Below are 18,025 nucleotides of genomic sequence, written 5' to 3'. Positions count from 1 at the left end.
ACTGAGCCCTTGATGTGTGGCTGCTCTCAGATGAGCTGTGCTCAAAGTGCAAGAGAGCAGATTTGGAAGATTTGCAGGAGTAAGAGACCGTAAAATATGCTATTAATGAGTTTTTAAATTATACATTGAAATGTTAATATTTTGGTTATATTGGGTTAAACAAAATATACTACTGAAATTAATTTTACTAATAATGAAACTAATTAGTTTCTTTTTACTGTGCTTACTGTGGCTACTAGAAAATTTTAAGTTATGTAAAATATAGCTCAGATTCTATTTTTAATGGATGTGCCCGTCATCCGCTGACTGGTAAAAGCCCACCCCAGGCTGCTCAGTTCTCAGACCTCTAACAGCCGAGATTGCACCCTTGCTCGAGCCCTCCAAGCCCCACCCCAGGCAGGAGATGGCAGGATTCTTCCCTGGAGGAGCCAAACAGCCCCAGACAAAGGGCCTCTAGCAGCGATGCTGAGGACCCACCCACACGGCGGCCACTTCCAGCCCAGTCTCCCTCGAGAGACATGTCCCCCCGCTCCCCTCCACACACACACAGAGGGCCTTCAGTCAACACCGAAAGTGACTCACTCTTAAATATGAACAGTCAAGGTCACCAGCATCTGAAGAAAGCTGATTACATAAAAGGCAAGGACCAAAACAACCAGAGAAAAGGAACTCAGAGGAAACAGACCATACAGGCTGTACGAGGAACTTGGGCAAAACGATTCTAAGGAATATCATCAGCAAGGTTAGAGGGACGATTACTTCTCCAAGACACAAACAGGATGCCGAAAACAGGGAGTATTCAGAGAATAAGGAAGAGGGCTTGGAAATTGAATATATGATGATCAAGATTTTTAAAATTTCATAGATGGGATGGAAGATAAAGACCAGGAACTGCCCAGAAAGCAGAACACAAAGTGTGGAATAAAAAGTGAGAGGAAAGAAAAGAGAAAATTAGAAGCCAATTCCAGGACGTGCACCATCTGATTAAAAGTTTCAGAAAGAGAGGATTAAAAACCAGAGGGAAGGAAATGATCAAAGGGGCAGTGTAAGAACATTGTCCAAGAAATGAAGGCTGTGAGTTTCCAGATGAAAGGACCACCACATACCAGCCAAAGGATAAAAACAGACTTGCATGGGGGCAAGCCCTATGATATTTCAAAACACAGGAGACAGAGAGAAGATTCTACAGATTCTACAGCTTATACAGAGGTGAGTAAAAAGGCTCGGGAAACAGAATGACATGGCATGTCGCATAACACCAGATGCCAAAACAGAAGGCCTTCAAAATTCTGGGGAAAAATAACTGTCAACCTAATTTCTATGCCCAGCAAAACTACAAATTGGGTGTGAAAGTTGAACAAAGATATGTTTAGATATGCAATGCAAAAAAATGTAGCTTCCAGACTTCTCTGGTGGTGCAGTGGTTGAGAATCTGTCTGCCAATGCAGGAGACATGGGTTCAAGCCCTGGTCTGGGAAGATCCCACATGCCACGGAGCAACTAAGCCCATGCGCCACAACTACTGAGCCCATGCGCCACAACTACTGAAGCCTGCACGCCTAGAGCCCATGCTCCACAACAAGAGAAGCCACTGCAAATGAGAAGCCCGTGCACCACAACGAAGAGTAGCTCCCGCTCGCCGCAACTAGAGAAAAGCCCGCGCGCAGCAACGAAGACCCAACGCAGCCAAAAAAACAAATGTAGCTTCCATGCACTCTTTGTTAAGACAGACACTGGAGGATGTGCTCCAACACGACTTGACAGTTACCCAAAGAGAGGCAGACAAGAAGTCAAGGAATAGAATTCGTGGAGGAAAATGAAGGAAATCTCAGCCTGAAGGTTAAGGGAGTCGAGCAATTCTAGAGAATGACCAGCCCAAACAGAGCAGGAGGGCAGAAGGCTCTTCTAGAAAGAACATGGGTGGGTGTATCGCATTAAGTAACATCCCCCCCAAAGGTTCATGTCCCTAGAACCTCAGGATGTGACCTTTTCTGGAAATAGGGTCTTTGCAGGTGCTATTAGTTAAGACGAAGTCATACTTATAAGGACCTTAATCCAATATAACTGGCATCACTTTAAGAAGGCCGTGAGATACGCACACAGGGGAGACATAGAGGGAAGAAGACCATGTAAAGATGGAGGGAGAGATTGGAGTGAGGCTCCTACAAGGCAAGGAAGGCCAAAGACCGCCAGCAGCCACCAGAAACAAGGGGAGAGGCATAGAGCATATTGTCCCTCAGAGCCCTCAGAAGGAAGCAGCCCTGCCAAGACCAGACTTTGAACTTCTGGCCTCCAGAACTGGGAGACAATAAATTTCTGTTGTTTTAAGACAAGTGGTAACTTGTTACAGCAGCCCTAGGACACTAATACAGCAGGAATAAACCAGACAGATAGGAACTAGTGGACTTCATGTTGTTGCATTTGATGATGGGGAACCAGCACTGGAGGGTTTTCCAGTTCTGCTGAGGATGTGGGAGAATTAGTGACAGCAACACAAAATGAGTCAATAAAAAATGACTCCATAAGTCTGGGATTAACACACACACACTACTATACATAAAATAGATAACCAACAAGGACCTACTGTGTATAGCACAGGGAACTCTACTCAATATTATGTAATAACCTATATGGGAAAAGAATCTGAAAAAGAGTGGATATATGTATATGTATAACTGATCCACTCTGCTGTACACCTGAAACTAACATAACATTGTAGATCAACTATACTCCAAAATAAAATAAAAATTAAATTAAGAAATGACTCCATAAAATATAAAAACTTAAATATTGGAAGTAAAATCAATGTACACCAGTTGGCTCGGTGGTAAACAATATTTACATAGACATGATGATGTATACATTGAATACTGTGATTTAGCCCCAAACTGTGAAAGACTCTGACGGGAGGATAGAGGTGGCAGATGAAGAATTTTATACCCTTCCCTTTAATCACAAGGAGTCAACAAATAATGCCTCAGGACTTCCCTGGCGGTACAGTGGTTAAGAATCCACCTTCCAATGCAGGGGATGCGGGTTGGATCCCAAGTCTGGGAACTAAGATCCCACATGCGGAGGGCCAACTAAGCCTGTGCGCTCTAGAGCCTGCACGCCACAACAAAAAGATTCCGCGTGCTGCAGCGAAGATCCTGCGTGCCACAAGTAAGACACGACGCAGCCAAATAAACAAAGAAATATTTCTTAAAAAGTGGGCCAAGGATGTGAATAGACAGTTAGAAAAAAAAAAAAACAATGCCTCAGATGGACAAATCAAAACATAGTAGAATATTGTTTAGAAACAGGAGAGCAGATATCAAAAGGAGCAGCTCAAGAGCTGGAGGATGTTACATCTGGGTGGCAGAAGTGGGAGCCTCTTCAGGAGACTGCTTGCTTTTGTTTGCTTTTTCATTTTAGACTTGTAGTTCTATTTAATTCTTTAAACCAAGTACACGTATGGCTTTGATAAAAAAAAATTCTCTGCCTCAGTTTGGGTACTTTGGGCAAACATGGATTCTGAGGGCCACCTGTTTATGATTATTTGTCTTACATCTTTAACAGTGAGTCAGTGGAAAAGTCTGAAAAGCGGATAATGGTTGAAGTCGTGGTTCTCACTGTGGTCCCTGCAACAACAGTATCAGCATCACCTGGGACCTGGTTAGAAATGCAGAGTCTCAGGCTCCACCGCTGGCCCACTGGACTGAGACTGTGGGGCGGGGCCCAGGCAACCAGGTTGACGTGCCCTCTGCATGGTTCCAACGCAGCTCCAGCTGGAGCACCACCAGTCTGAGTTCCCTCAGTGAATGGGAGTTTGATGCAGCTCCTATAAAAGGCAGAGGTATCACTCTTTCCTGGGCACAGACTGACACCCCAGCCACCTTGAAAAAGTAAAAGCTTTGGATAAGTAATAAAAACTTCAAAAGCTTGTGCCTTCTGACTCAGGGGTCCCAATTCCAGGATTCTCTATTACACATGGAATAAGCTTTGCCCATAAAAGTATTCCTCGCTGTGTTATTTATCACAGTGAAAAATGAGAAACAACCTAAACATCCAAAAAAATAGGTATTTGGCTGCATACATCCACACAGTGGTTAAAAATGTTTACTGAAGATTTGAAAGAATACAGAGCATGCTTCTGTGTTCATGGAAAGAGGCAAGATTCAAAATTCTACATACAGGATGACTGCAACCACGTGGGAAAAACTGGAAGTATAAAAAAAGTCTGGAAGGAAACCCTAGAAAATGTTCAACATTTTCTATGGGCCTATGGTAATTTTTTTTCCTACTTAAAATTTCTTTTTTTTTTTTTTTGCAGAGTTTTATGGTGGCCACATACTCATTTCAGCAACCTATCTCTGGGGAGGGGGGTGAATGCAAACTGAGGCAGGGGCCGCCGCTTTTGCAAGACAAGAGCCTCTCGGAGACAGACAGCTTTAGATCTTCCTGAGTCCCTTCATGTCCCCTGGGGGTTGTGCAGGCAGAGAGGCACAGAGAGAAGGAACCGCTGCTGTTTAATGTGCTGCTCTATCCCCACGGCCTGGCATATACTAGATGCTCAATAAATATTTGAGGAAGAGGGACTGCCCTCGTGGCCCAGTGGCTAAGGCTCTGTGCTCCCAATGCAGGGGGGCTCGGGTTCCATCCCTGGTCAGGGAACTAAATCCCACATGCTGCAACTAAAAGATCCCACTTGCTGCAACTAAAGATCCCACGTGCTGCAACTAAGACCCAGCACAGCCAGATAAATAAACAAATATTTTAAAAATATACTTGAGTAAGAAAAGAAGGCTCTCATTATCTCACTTAAACCTCCTAAAAACCCGTGATGGAGATATTATCACAATGCACTTTTGTCTCCTTGCTAGACTACAAACCCCTGGAGAGATGGAACCATCTTTGGTTTTGTTTTTGTAATCTCCATAAGCCCTTCTGAGGACAAAGAAGTGCTCAAAGAAAGTTCAGCAAATTATGATCCTGATATTATAGAAGATGAAACTGTCCACGTTCATACAGGGAAATCCTGGCAGATCTGGGAGTCAAGGCTCAGTGAGGTGGCTAGACACTGGGGGCATCTGGGGCAGAGTTAGCAGCATAAGGCAAGTCCCTTGTCCCAGGCTCTCTGGAACTACTGGCCTATGTGGAAATCCAGATCTGCAGAGCCCTACATCTCCTGCTGACTGAGGGTCATGTGCTAATCAGGCTGCCAGAGTTCAGAAGCAGGAGGGCTCAGTGAACTCTGCTGGCTCAGGCAACTTCCCTAATGAGGAGATACAGCCCTTCCACATAAGGGTTTAGACAAGCAGGAAAGACAGTGGGGGGCATTCCTGGCAGGGGCACTTCTTAATTAAAGGCACCAAGAGGAAAGTAAATGAAGCTAATGGCTACTACACATGACTACCCCTGTAAGCCTGTGAGTCACTCACAGAAACCTGACTGTCTAGAAGCCAGTGGGGAACTTACGTATGTTTATCAAATGAACAGCTGATGGATGGAGGGAGGGAGGGAGGCAGGAAGGGATAGAAGGATGGATGGATGGATGGATAGGTGGATGGATGGAGGGATGGAGGGACAGATAGGTGGATGGATTGATGGAGGGATGGATGGATGGATAGATGGATGGATGGATGGATGGACGGATGGACGGATGGATGGAAGGATGGATAGATGGATGTTTGTTTATGGCAGAATAAGAGTTAAGGGGCTTTGCAAATAGACAGGCCTTGGTTTGAATTCTGGTTCTACCCTTGTCTACAGTGTGAGCTGAGCATGTTATGTCATGTCTCTGAGCCAAGGTTCCTCTAAGAGGCCTCTGGAGGTTGTTGTGATGATTAAATAATGCATGCAAAGTGTTGAGCTCAAAGCCTGGCATACGGTAGGTGCTCAAGAAATCAGAATTATTATCATCTTCATTGACCAGAAAGGAAAGGGGGAAGAGAAGCAATGGGGCCTGCAGTTAGCTGTCTTACTACCATTTCCCCTCCTTCCTGGAAACTGAATCCTGAATTTCCTTTGGGAAGCTATGTGGTTTGAGTAGCTTAAGCCAATCAGTGTATTCCATTCTCTCAGGCCCCTGTGATTGGTTCAAGGATGTGTATAACACTTCAGCTGGTCCAATCAGAGTGAATTTCAGAGTATTTGCCAGGAGTGCTTGGACACAGCCCCTCTCTTTCATCAGGTGTAACAATGAAGCCAGGAAGAAGCCCAGAGCTGCTGGCAGTTACATTGGGAGCACCTAATGATAACACTGATGTTACAGAAGGCAAAGCAGAAAAACAAAAAGAAACGTTGAGCTGCTGGATTCAGCCTCACCTGAAGCTGGTGATCCCTGGAGTTGTCAGTTGCATGAACCAATTAATTTCTTTGATGTTTCAAGCCTATCTAAGCCAGGTTTTCTGATACCTACAGTCAAAAGCACCCTAACTGATACAAAAGGAAGCAGGAATGAGGACGTATGGATGCAACGTCTGGGGAAGACGAGGCAACAGTGTTGGGGGTATCAAACTGTAAAAGGCTTTGGATGCCAGAAATTGGGGCATCCAAATTTTAGCTATTTTTTCCCATTTGACAGACAAACTGAGGCCAGAGAGTTAACCATCAAGCAACTTGTCTAAGATCACACAAGTTCACGAACTTAACTAAGTATAGAGCTGAAACTGGAACCCACACCCTTCTCCTTCTGCCTCAGTGCCCTTTCCCACATAGCATGCAGCCACCGTACCCCTGGAGAAACATACCCCATCCGAGGGCAATAAATCCCTGGAGCCATTTCCTTTCTGAGAAGAAGGAGATGACGAGGAGCGTGTGAAGGTAGAGGCCTTCCACCAGCAGCCAGGAGTAGTTGGCCATGATGCAGTACTGGAAGAAGACCATGACCAGCTTACAGCCCACCTGCGAAGAGAGGCAGCTGAGCCCCAGGCTGGCGGCCCTGGGCTTCCCTCCAGGAGAGGTGGGGTGCGCCAGGGGTCAGCAGCCAGGCCAAGCAGCGAGCCTCTGGGGCTCACGGCCACCCCCTCTGGCCTTCCAGTATAAGAAGACCAGGCTCATAGAGCTCTCTAGAGTGGAAATCCACAGGCCAGCAGGCTTGGTCAAGATGGCCAAAGGGCTGTTGCAGCAGCAGGAACGGCATTCAAATTCTGGAACCGGCTGCCAGGCGTCAAACGGTCAGATATCGCCCAATTCCCAGCAGCGAATGAGGGCATTTTTCAGATGAGGGAACTGAGGCCTAGAGAGGGAAAGGGATTTCTGAGCAAAAGGTTAATAAAATCCTTTCCAGGCTTAGTTTTCCTGGAAATAGATGAAGAAGGGACGAGCTAACACTGATGAGAGTACACGACCCTGCCTGGTGCACTGCGTCTGGACTGCAGGCCTCTGAATACCCGAGGGGGGTGCCAGGGTTGGCCTTGCCTAATGCTGTGACTCTTGTGGCAGGCCTGTCCCTTGCAGGGATCCCTGGAAGCTATGCCTGTGGGATTGTCGGGCCGAGGCTTCTATACCAGCATGGCTCCCACTCCCGCACTGTGAGGGCCTCATTTCCTTTCCCCGCGCTGTTCCCTGAAGAGAGGACAGCTCCTGGGATGGCCCGAGGGCTGCTGCACAGAGCGCAGGTCACATCCACGTCCACAGGGGAGGAGCGCCCAGGGCCGCCTGTGGCCTCCCAGACACTCCGACTCCAGGCGTGGCCTGTGGCTGGCTCGTTAGTCTGCGGCTTAGTAGAACCTGGAAAGGTTCCCTGCTGGGCACTGCTGGACTTCTCCACTGGTCAGTGATGGGGTGGGGCCTGAATCTGTCTTCTGACTCCCAGGAAATTCCCTGAGACACAGGGGCCCTCCTTGAGGGACCTCTCAGTCTTGAGTCAGAAAACACACACATACACACATGCACATGGAAAACTATAAGCAATGCAAACCTGACAGATCTGGGAGCAATTACAGATGTGAGTGGTGGGAAGTGACGGGCAGGCTGACTAAACCAATCTCGATTTCCAATCCCCTTCTCCTTTGCTGGCTTCTGCTGTGGAGACTATGATAGTAAAATACTCAATCTCCCAGCTTCCTTTGCAGTTAGATGTTGTCACATGACACAGTTCTAGCCCGTGAGATGCAGACATAGTCTTGGGAAGAGGCAAAGCCTCCCAAAGAGAAAAAAAGTTCAACCTTGACTTTCCTGCTTTTTGCCTGGAACATGGATGTGAGGCCTGGGGTTGCAGCAGCCATGTTGTTAACATGCAGTGTAAAGCATGGGACATGGGATCAAGAATGGCAGAGCAGAAAGGGGAAAGGACTGTGTCCATGATGGCATGGAGCCAGTGCCACCTCTGGGTCACCCACCTGTGGACTGCTTCTGTGGGGAACAACCCCCATCTGCTTAAGGCACCGATGTACAGTTTTCTGTTACATACAGCGAAAGGGATCCTCAACTGGTTCCCAGTGACATTGCAATGAAATAAGACTCATCTGAGCTTTCAGAAGGAGGACGAGGGTTAGATTTAACAAAACGATTGTTCTACTGCACATCTGGGTGTGCAGACACACAAGCATATGCTCACCTTTTTCTTTCTACAATCCCAACCCTCTAGCTTTAGCTATCTGTCTACATTTGGGACTTGGCAGGAGCAGGGAAGGGAGGGGATTGCTATGTGTCTAATTCCCAGAATGGCTAATCCACTCCAGGACACTGGGAGTTGAACAGCAGCCCCATGGGCTTCTCGACAAACTGCTTTCATGTGGGTCCCAGACTGTGCATCTGGGGACATGAGACTCCCTGAACCTCCCCAGCACTGGCCCCGTTACTCTAGGCATTAAGTGCAGCCTCAGCAGGGACAGCCGGGGCAGCGGGGGAGCAGGCAGGCCTGGCCACGCCGTGGGCCACGCAGGCGTGTTACCCTGTGGGCATCACAACGGGCGACGTCGTCGGAGGAGAAGAGCACGGCATCCTTGATGAAGTTGGACAGGGCACGCAGGATGAAGGACACAAAGAGATGCATGTGGATGTAGTTGCGGGTGCAGTGGAGCTTCCTGGAGGGAGAGGATGCAGGGCCGTAGGGGCCAGAGCCGGAGAGGCCCAGGGCTCAGCCGCCCACCCTCCCCCCACCCCCACGCACCACGGAAACCCAGGCCCTGGACGTGACAACTCTCTAAATCTCCCTGTTTGCAGAACCTGAATGAGCCCAGGCCCCCAGGTGCCCAGCCTACTCTGTCTCATGCTGCAATTAAAAAAAAAAAAAAAAAAAAAAAGCTGGGGTTGTAAGGGCGAGATCCTATTCTGCTCCGACCACCTCCAGCTCCCAGAATTGTCAGAAGGGGCTGGGGAAGGGGGCAAGTGGCACAGAAAGAACACAGGCTGTGGGGAGAAATCAGACCCGGGCTCTGCCACTTTTCAGCTACACGATCTAGAGCAAGTCCTTCACCAGCCAGAGCCTAGGTTTCCCCCTTGCTGTAGGGGCAGAAGTCTCTTAACTGTTCCCCTCCTTCCGCTTCAGGAACAAGGCTTTCTTTCGGGGAACGCATCCCATCTCTGGTTGGGGATGACGCTAGCCCCACCCTCATGACAGACCTGACCAATCAGAGCTCCATACCTGGCTGCAGTGATTGGCTCAGGGCTGGGCATGTGACCCAAGCCAGCCAATGAGAATTCCCCCAGGACTTTCATTGCAACTAATGAAGAAGGGGGTCCTTGGCCCTGGTGGCGCTGAGCGGGTAGAATGTCCGTCTGCAGCTGCTGGTGGTTGTCTGTGCCAGCCCCGCGTAAAGCCTGCCTGAGGCCAATGCAAGGTGAAGAAATGGCAGGAGACAGACCCAGTTCTGCTGATACCTCGGAGCACCTAGATCCAGGCACACCTAAAGCCAGGTGCCCCTGAACTTGTCAGTTGTGTGCATCAGGTCACCTTTGTTTTTCTTAAGGTGCTTTAAGGCGGATTTCTGTTTCTTGCAACCAAGAGTCTGGCTAATATACCTGTAAAATGGGGATGATACCTGTCTCACAGCATTGTGTGAAAATCAGAAATGATACATGTAAAGCAACTGGTGCAGTAAGTTCTAGTTATGTTCAGTAGATGTCAAATGAATAAAGGAATGAACGAGGTCACAGAAACTTCCAAGTTTTGCCACAGGTAAGCTTTAGATCAAGAGGGGACAAAGTGGCCCACCCAGACCTTCCTCTCTCTGGTCAGAACAATTAAAAGAGACCCGAAGTCTGTGCTGGGGAAGGCTGGGAAGATGGAGAGCTGGCAGCAGGTTCTTACCGAAAGGCACAGAGGATGCCAAGGGCCACCAGGAGCATCACCAGGGAGGAGCTGTAGCCCACGGTGTACATGACCTTCAGCTTCAGGAGGTACTCGTACTGCAGAGAGAGAGGGCCGTGTCAGCCCCACCCCCCCACCCGGCTGAACCTGCCCTTTTCTGCCACCGAGTGCACCCGCTCCAGGCTGCTGAAGCCCCTTCAACTCTGACCGCTATTCTGTTCATACCCCAAGGACACGCATTCATAGACTCACGACATCTTGGCTTGGGAAAAGACCTTGGGGATCCTCTGATACCAGTTCAAAATTCTATCCCGTACACAGGGCCCCGACCATCACCCTGAATTCAAGCCTTTGCTTGAATACCTCCACGGATGAGGCACTCACTGCTTTTTGAAGAAGTCACTGGGTATGCAACAGTGCAAAGTATTAGATAATTTTTTCTCAAGTGAATCTAAAACCTATTACCTTTAAATTGTACCTATTGGTCCCTTTTCTTCTTCTGGAGTCACTGAAAATAAGTTGAATTTGTCTTGTACCTAGAGCCCATAATTACTTTAAAAATAAATTTTTCACGGTAGAATAGCTTTAGACTCATAGAAAAGTCACAAAGATTCTACAGAGAGGCCTGTCCTTTCTGAATACAATTCTTCTGCCCATCTGTCCCCCACTTATCGTCTGGGCATTAAATATTCCCTGTGTCTTTAATCTCTCTCCATAACCCTTCACCATTTTTCTCCACTAATATCCTCCAGTTTGTGAATGTCCTTCTTAAACAAGACACCCAGAACCAGATAGCTGAAAAGCTCCAGATGCGTTCTCTGACCAGGAAGAAATAGAGTGGGACCGTCACTTCCCCTGATCTATACACTGCACTCTTACAAATGCAGCCAAGCAGTCATTTACTTGTTCAGCAGCCCCCTCACACTATTGGCTCATCTTTGAGTCAAGAAGATCTCAATGGAATGGAATAATGTGACATATAGAAATAAATGTGAAGACCTGTATTTTTAAGGTTCAAAAAGAAAACCAAATTGTACAACAGTCTTTTTTCTTTCTAGCATCTTTATTGGAGTATAATTGCTCTACCATGGTGTGTTAGTTTCTGCTTTATAACAAAGTGAATCAGTTACACATATACATATGTTCCCATATCTCTTCCCCGTTGCGTCTCCCTCCCTCCCACCCTCCCTATGCCAGCCCTCTAGGTGGTCACAAAGCACCGAGCTGATCTCCCTGTGCTGTGCCGCTGCTTCCCACTAGCTAGCTATTTTACATTAAAAAGAATCAAGGAAATAAAAAGTAAAGCAATAATGCCATACCATTTTTTTTACCAACCAAATGAACAAATATTTAAAAGTACTAATGTTCTATGTAGGTGAAGGTATAGTGGGAGTGAAAATTGCTTCAGTCTCTCTGGAAAGTAGCATGCGTCGAGAACCTCTGAAACATACATTCCTTCTGGCCGCCCCTCTACCTCTAGGAATTAATTCTAAGAATTATCAGAAATATAAAAGCATATTCATATATAAAGATGTTTATCACAGGACCATTTTTGATGAAAAACATGCAAATGTCCAACAACAGAAGAATAGCTAGCTAAATTCTTTTAAATCCAAAGGTTAGACTACATTAAAAAAGTGTGCTTACCAAGGGTTTTAAAAGATGTCAGGACATAATGCAATGTTAACTGAAAAGGCAGAATACAAACTTTACATGTACAGTGTGATTTCTGCTTTATGTAAAAAAAAGTGTCAGGTTGAATTGTATGAAACTGTCCTTTTCTGTACATCGAAAAAGACTGCATATTGGCCATCTCATGTGGTTCAGTCTCATACACACACAGAAACAAGACTGTGAGGAGGTGTGTTAGACATTATTAGTGGTTAACTTTGGAGTATAAACTTGTGGATAGAGTCGTTATTTTCATTTGTATTTTTTTCTGTACTTTTCATTTTTCTTCAGTGGGTAAGTACTATCTTATAACCAGAAGAAAAGGGTAATAAAAAACAAAGAACCACAGGCACAAGAATACTATTGGGGAAATCTGACAGCTGTTCATATGAAAATGACTTTGAGGTTTGAGTGGCCCAAGCTCCATGGCATTAAAGAAGTGTATGCAGAGGGAACATGCACAGGCTTCAGAGCCAAGAGACAAGGGTTCCAAACCCAGGACTGCTACTACTCAACAGCTGTGTGACCCTGGGCAAATTACTTAACTTCTCTGAGCCTCAGATTCCTCATCTGCAAAATGCGGATAATATCTACCGTGCAGGCATTTTGGAAGAACAAACAGGGTATCAGGTAGTGTATCTAGACAGGGCCTGGCACTTGGAAGACACTCAGCACATGTTGATTCTTCCCCATCTCCACCCTCTACCCCCACAACCACCATTCAGTCTGAGTCAGCAGTCTGACACTGCCGGTGTGAGGTATGGGTACGAGGTAGCTGCTAGGACTATTAGGTCTCTTCTCAGTTACATTAATGGAGTGCTGTGAAGCAGGCCACGTTGGAATGTCTGGAGTGTTTGGTCCAGTTCTGGGTATGTTATTTTAAGAGGAGCATTAGTAAAGTGGAGCATTTCCGGAGGAAGGTGACTGTCATCTGAACTGGCTACACTGCACCCTAAAGGAAACAAACAAGCTTAGGGAAGCTGAGTACCAAAACGCCTGAGACGTAATTGTGAGCCCCAGGGGTAGGGGAGTAAGCACAAAGTCGACGGGACTCAGACCGACCGAAAGTTTCCTGGCAGCAGAGGGAACCTTTGACGGGCTGGCTGCCATGTGACCCTGTGCTTCTGCACTGAGGCGACTGCAATTCCAGAAGCCAGAAGCCACCTCTCAGCAACAAGCGGGGAGCCACAATGGCAGTAAGTTGCATTGGATGAATGGCTCCTAGATGTAGGGACGTCAAAGAGCAGTGAAATGTCAAAAAATCGGAGGACCAATGTGTCAGCCTAGGATGTCATCACGTGTGGGATGTGCCCCACAGCTGAGGGCGTCGGCCTCACCCCGGGGACGCCTGGATCTGCAGCCCCGGGTCAGGAGCACATCGGGTTAGCCTATGGCAGCGTGAGGAGGCCTGGGGTGACAGGCGTGCAGGGTCCTGGCTGAGCATCCCGTGCTGTCCTGTGGCTGGGTTATTGTCTACCGGGGTACCCTCAGGATGCCCTGGCCTGCTCTGCCTTTGTCTGTAAGATCTGACCCCAAAAGAGCCCTGTTCCCAGGAAGCCAGATGTGACCACAGTGCCCCAGGCCTCAACCTCTGCAGCTGTGCACCCCCTGCCCCCCAGAGGGCTGCTGCCTGTCCTGGATCAAGCTGCCCATCTCTCTGCTGTGTGTCTCGACTAGGCCCCCTCCTTCTCTATCCTCTACATCAGGGGACAGCAGACGTTTTCCATAAAGGGACAGACAGAAAACATTTTAGGCTTTGGGTACTATTTGGTCTCTTTTGCAACTATTCAACTCTGCCCTTTCGGTGCAAATGGGTGTGGCTGTGTGTCAATAAATCTTTATTTGCAAAAGCAGATGGTGGGCTGGATTTGGCCCAAGGGTCCTAGTTTTCTAACCTCTGCTCTGGGTAAGCAAACTCCATTTTTTTTACCCAAGTGGCAGCTTTGCCTGGTCTTTCTGCTGATCTGAGTCCACTGTTGGCAACTGGTGTGTGCCAAGTCAGGAAGTTGCAAAAAGACAACCAACAAATATATACTTTCACCATCATTTGATTAAAAGAGAAAAAGACATTTCAACACTAAGAAAGGAAGATCCAATTCTCAGAATAAAAGAAAAAGTTTGTGGGAATTCTCTGGTATTCCAGTGGTTAGGACTCCACACTTTCACTGCCAAGGGCCTGGGTTCAATCCCTGGTCAGGGATCTAAGATCCCACAAGCCCTGGATTTCCCTGGTGGTGCAGTGGTTAAGAACCCGCCTGCCGATGCAGGGGACACGGGTTCGAGCCCTGGTCCGGGAAGATCCCACGTGCCGTGGAGCAGCTAAGCCCGTGCACCACAACTACTGAGCCTGCTCTCTAGAGCCCGCGAGCCACAACTACTGAAGCCAGAGCGCCTAGAGCCCGTGCTCTGCAATAAGAGAAGCCACCGCAATGAGAAGACCGCTCACCGCAACAAAGAGTAGCCCCCACTCGCTGCAACTAGAGAAAGCCCACGTGCAGCAACAAAGACCCAACACAGCCAAAAAGAAAAAAAAAAAAGACAAAGTCTGTGCTTGTCTGTGGACTGACATTTAAGGACCAGTGAATCACATGGTCTGGAAACCCTTCCACCAGTCTTAGGGATTTTTTTTTTTTATGTGAGCTGAAGCCACGGTAGGTCATCTTTTTACTATTTTAGACAACTAATTTTCTGAGTTAAGTCCAGAACTTTGCATTTATCTTTGTTTTAATTAATTTATTTATTTTTGGCCGTGTTGGGTCTTCGTTGCTGCATGCTGGCTTTCTCTGGTTGTGGTGAGCGGGGGCTACCCTTGGTTGCGGTGTGTGGACTTCTCACTGCGGTGGCTTCTCTTGTTGTGGAGCACGGGCTCTAGGTGCACAGGTTTCAGTGGTTGTGGCACGCGGGCTCCATAGTTGTGGCTCGCGGCCTCTAGAGCGCAGGCTCGGTAGCTGTGGCGCACGGGCTTCGTCGCTCCGCGGCATGTGGGATCTTCCCGGCCCAGGGCGCGAACCCGTGTCCCCTGCATCGGCAGGCGGGCTCTTAACCACTGCGCCACCAGGGAAGCCCGCATTTATCTTTGTTAAATCTCTGCTCCTTCTTCTGGCATTTTACAGTTTCAACCCGGCCGTGAATAACATGGTTAAGGCCCTGGGCTCCGTTCCCACCCAGCTGATTAGTCTAAACCAACAGTTCTTATATGTGGCTTTCATATACATAACTCACAAAACCAAAAGCCCTTTAGGGCCCTCAATAACTCCCAAGGGTGTAAAAGGATCCCGAGGCCAAAAAGTTTGAGAACTGCTGGTCCAAGCCAAGCACGTGTCCCGGCCCTCTGCCAGGGATGGTCTGGAGGTGGACAGGCTCAAGTCATGTGGGGCCAGTGAGATGTCAGGACAGGCTTGCTGGTGGCCTGGCTGAGAAACTTTCTTGCTGTTAGCAAGAAAAGTAAGGCTGTCCCTCCTTCTGGACAGGCAGGCCTGGGGAGTCTGCAGCTATAGTCACCAATGGCAGTCATCTGACAACAGGAAGAGAGCCAGCCTTGGGATAAACCACCAGGCTAGCAGGAGGAGAGACAGAAAGAACCTGGTCCTGGGTGGCTCTGGGGTACTGCTCATGAAAGGGTCCTGATGCCCGTTCTCCACATCCCTAGCTACGTGAGCCACATTAGCTTACGAAGCCAGTTGGAAATTTCTGTCACTTTCGAACCTCCGTCCTGCCACCCATTATACAAATGATCCCTCTTAATCTTATGGATTTTACAAACGTGATACACGTAAGCCTCCTGTCTTCATATAGGTCAGTGACAGAAGGGGTAATCTACAGAGGTCAGAGCCCATCCACTGGCCCTCCAAGACCACAGGTATCCTTATTAAATTACTCCCATCGGATCTGAAGACTTCATGTGTCTTCCCTGACTGGATGATAAGACCCGGCAGAGAAGAAACTCCATCCTCCACGTCAGGCCCCACTCAATCTCCTTTGGGAAGGGCTCTGAACCAGACGGCCCCTTCAGGGAGCCACCGCACCAGCACCCTGTCTCAAACCAGGCCTGCCCGCCGCCGGGCTCTCCTGCCTCTGGAGCCCGAAGCTCCTCTGAGAAGGGACGTTTGGGAGCTGGCACTGCGGCCAGGCACCCTTGCCTGCACTTCCACAGGTTCACGAGCCTGTGAGGTCAGGACCATTACTAACCCCATTTCCCTGATGAAGAAACTGAGGCACAGACAAGTTACATCCTCCCCAACCCCCAAGGTCACAGGCAGGTTCAGACTCACCACCGGGCCCCAAGCGTTTAGCCCCAGTCTCTGCTCTTTGGGTTTCACGCCAGCATCCCGATGGCACGTGGCAGCTCTCACTGTGCCATGCTCCTCAGGACCATCACCTCTGGGCTGGTGGACCAGGGCGGCGAAGTGGGCCCATCCAGCCCAGGGGAGCAAGGGGGTGTGGGGCTGAGAGGGGCAGCCCGGGGTCCCCAACCTCACCCTGAGCCAGCTTCACTCTCTGCTCCCCAGCCACCTCTGCCCCGCAGGGAGGTGTTGGCAGGCTTACCCTCTTCTCGTTGGAGGAGTCGTTCACGTGGACCCCACAGGCCAGGTCAGGCCTGGGGAAGGTCTCTGACCAGCCGGCCTGCGTGCAGTTTCGAAATATGGAACCTGTGGAGGCCAAGCAGCCTGCAGTGAGCAGTGGGGACCGGACCCAAGGCCGGCTCTCCGGGTGCCCTCGCCGCGTCTGAGGGGCAGCTGGAGCTTCCTTCCGTCACCCTGTCCCTTTCTCTGAACCACACAGGCAGCTGCAATTGGCCCAGCTGGCCCTGGGAGCCTTAGTAAGAGTCAGTCAGGAAAAGGAGTGGGAAAGGTGCGCAGGCAGATGGCCTAGAGCAGATGTGCGAGCGTGGAACAGACCCGCGGCTCCTGGATACGTCGACCTGCAAAGCTGGCCGGCCCTGCACCGATACCCCTCCGGCCCCCGCCTCACGGCCACTGTGCCAGGCACCGAGCTCCACAGTGAGGGAGACGACTGACACATGCCCCAGGCCCAGGCCCAGCAGAACTTCCAGCGTCACCACTCGATTCCCTGGGTGCCCCCGGAGAACCTTCAAGCTGGGAGGCACTGCAGTGTCTCCTACGAGGAGAGAGGCTGGATGCAGTGCTTAAGAGCAGGTTACACACCTTGAATCAAACAATGTTGATCTCACACTAACGGCTGTGTGTTTATTCAATTATAAAATTTCGTGCTCTATTGTAACAATACACAGTCACTGCTACGTGCTGGGCACTGTTCTAAGCATGTGATGGGTATTAACTCATTTAATCCTAACAGGACTAGGAGGCCAGCACTGTTACTTTTACAGTAAAATGTACTGTAACATGTAAATACTACACCCATTTTACAGCTGGGGAAACTGAGGCACCCCGTGGTTAAATAACTTGCTCAAGATCACACCACATAAATGGGGGCCCTGGGATGTGAAGCCCGGGGCTCAGGCCTACACTCCTGGCCGCAGGCTTTGTCCTAATGCCCTTTCTTACTCCTGGCCTTCCTGCTCGCAGGCCCTGCAGCCATCTAAGGGTGGGTCCCCCAGAGAATCTGCCTGGCTGGTGAGGACCCAGCCCCGCCCACAGCGGACCTTCCTCAGGCTCCTGGTCCTACTTCTGCACTAACAAGTTCTATTTTACATCTAACTTCACACCCTGCTCCCCAGCATCTGAAAACCAGCAGAGCTAGCCCTCCAGGCAGCCACCCCTGAGGATGGAATGATTAGCTCTTTAACCACGACACCAGGTCACACCTCTGCGTATCTCTGCGTTACAAATCACAAGGTAGCCGCAGCCCTCCCTCCCTGTCCCGGGGCTCACCGCCCCATCCCTCCAGCACAAGGCTGCAGCCTGCGCCCACACGGAGGTGACAACGGCCCCAACGGCCCCCCTGCCTCCCTGGCAGACGACTGTTCCCGAAGGCTCCCCCGGGCCTGCCCAGAGCGCTTGCTCATCAGACATTTGCAGGCTGGCTGGCTGGCTAGACAAGCAGATGAGGGGGGATGAAGAGCCTCCTCCAAGCACTTCTACAAGAGGAGAGGGAAGAGCTTGCCCACGAGGAGCTCTCAGAACAGGAGCCCAAAGA

At 49.2% G+C, this 18,025-nt stretch overlaps 1 protein-coding gene across 1 annotated transcript in view; it reads right to left on the bottom strand.

Moving 5' to 3' along the window:
- The window catches only part of SCTR (secretin receptor), a 61,098-nt gene that overhangs the window by 13,810 nt on the left and 29,263 nt on the right, over positions 1–18,025 (bottom strand). The window contains exons 5-8 of the mRNA XM_067742381.1: positions 16,454–16,557; positions 10,238–10,335; positions 8,879–9,011; positions 6,732–6,885 (exon numbers count right to left, since the gene is read on the bottom strand). Of these exons, the coding sequence (XP_067598482.1) occupies positions 6,732–6,885; positions 8,879–9,011; positions 10,238–10,335; positions 16,454–16,557 (489 nt within the window). The remainder of the gene's footprint in view (positions 1–6,731; positions 6,886–8,878; positions 9,012–10,237; positions 10,336–16,453; positions 16,558–18,025) is intronic.

The sequence above is a fragment of the Pseudorca crassidens genome, chromosome 6 (genome assembly GCF_039906515.1).
Source record: "Pseudorca crassidens isolate mPseCra1 chromosome 6, mPseCra1.hap1, whole genome shotgun sequence".
In the NCBI taxonomy this organism is placed as follows: domain Eukaryota; kingdom Metazoa; phylum Chordata; class Mammalia; order Artiodactyla; family Delphinidae; genus Pseudorca; species Pseudorca crassidens.
Note: the sequence above shows the minus strand (reverse complement) of the source record. Positions and strands in the feature narration are given on the sequence as shown.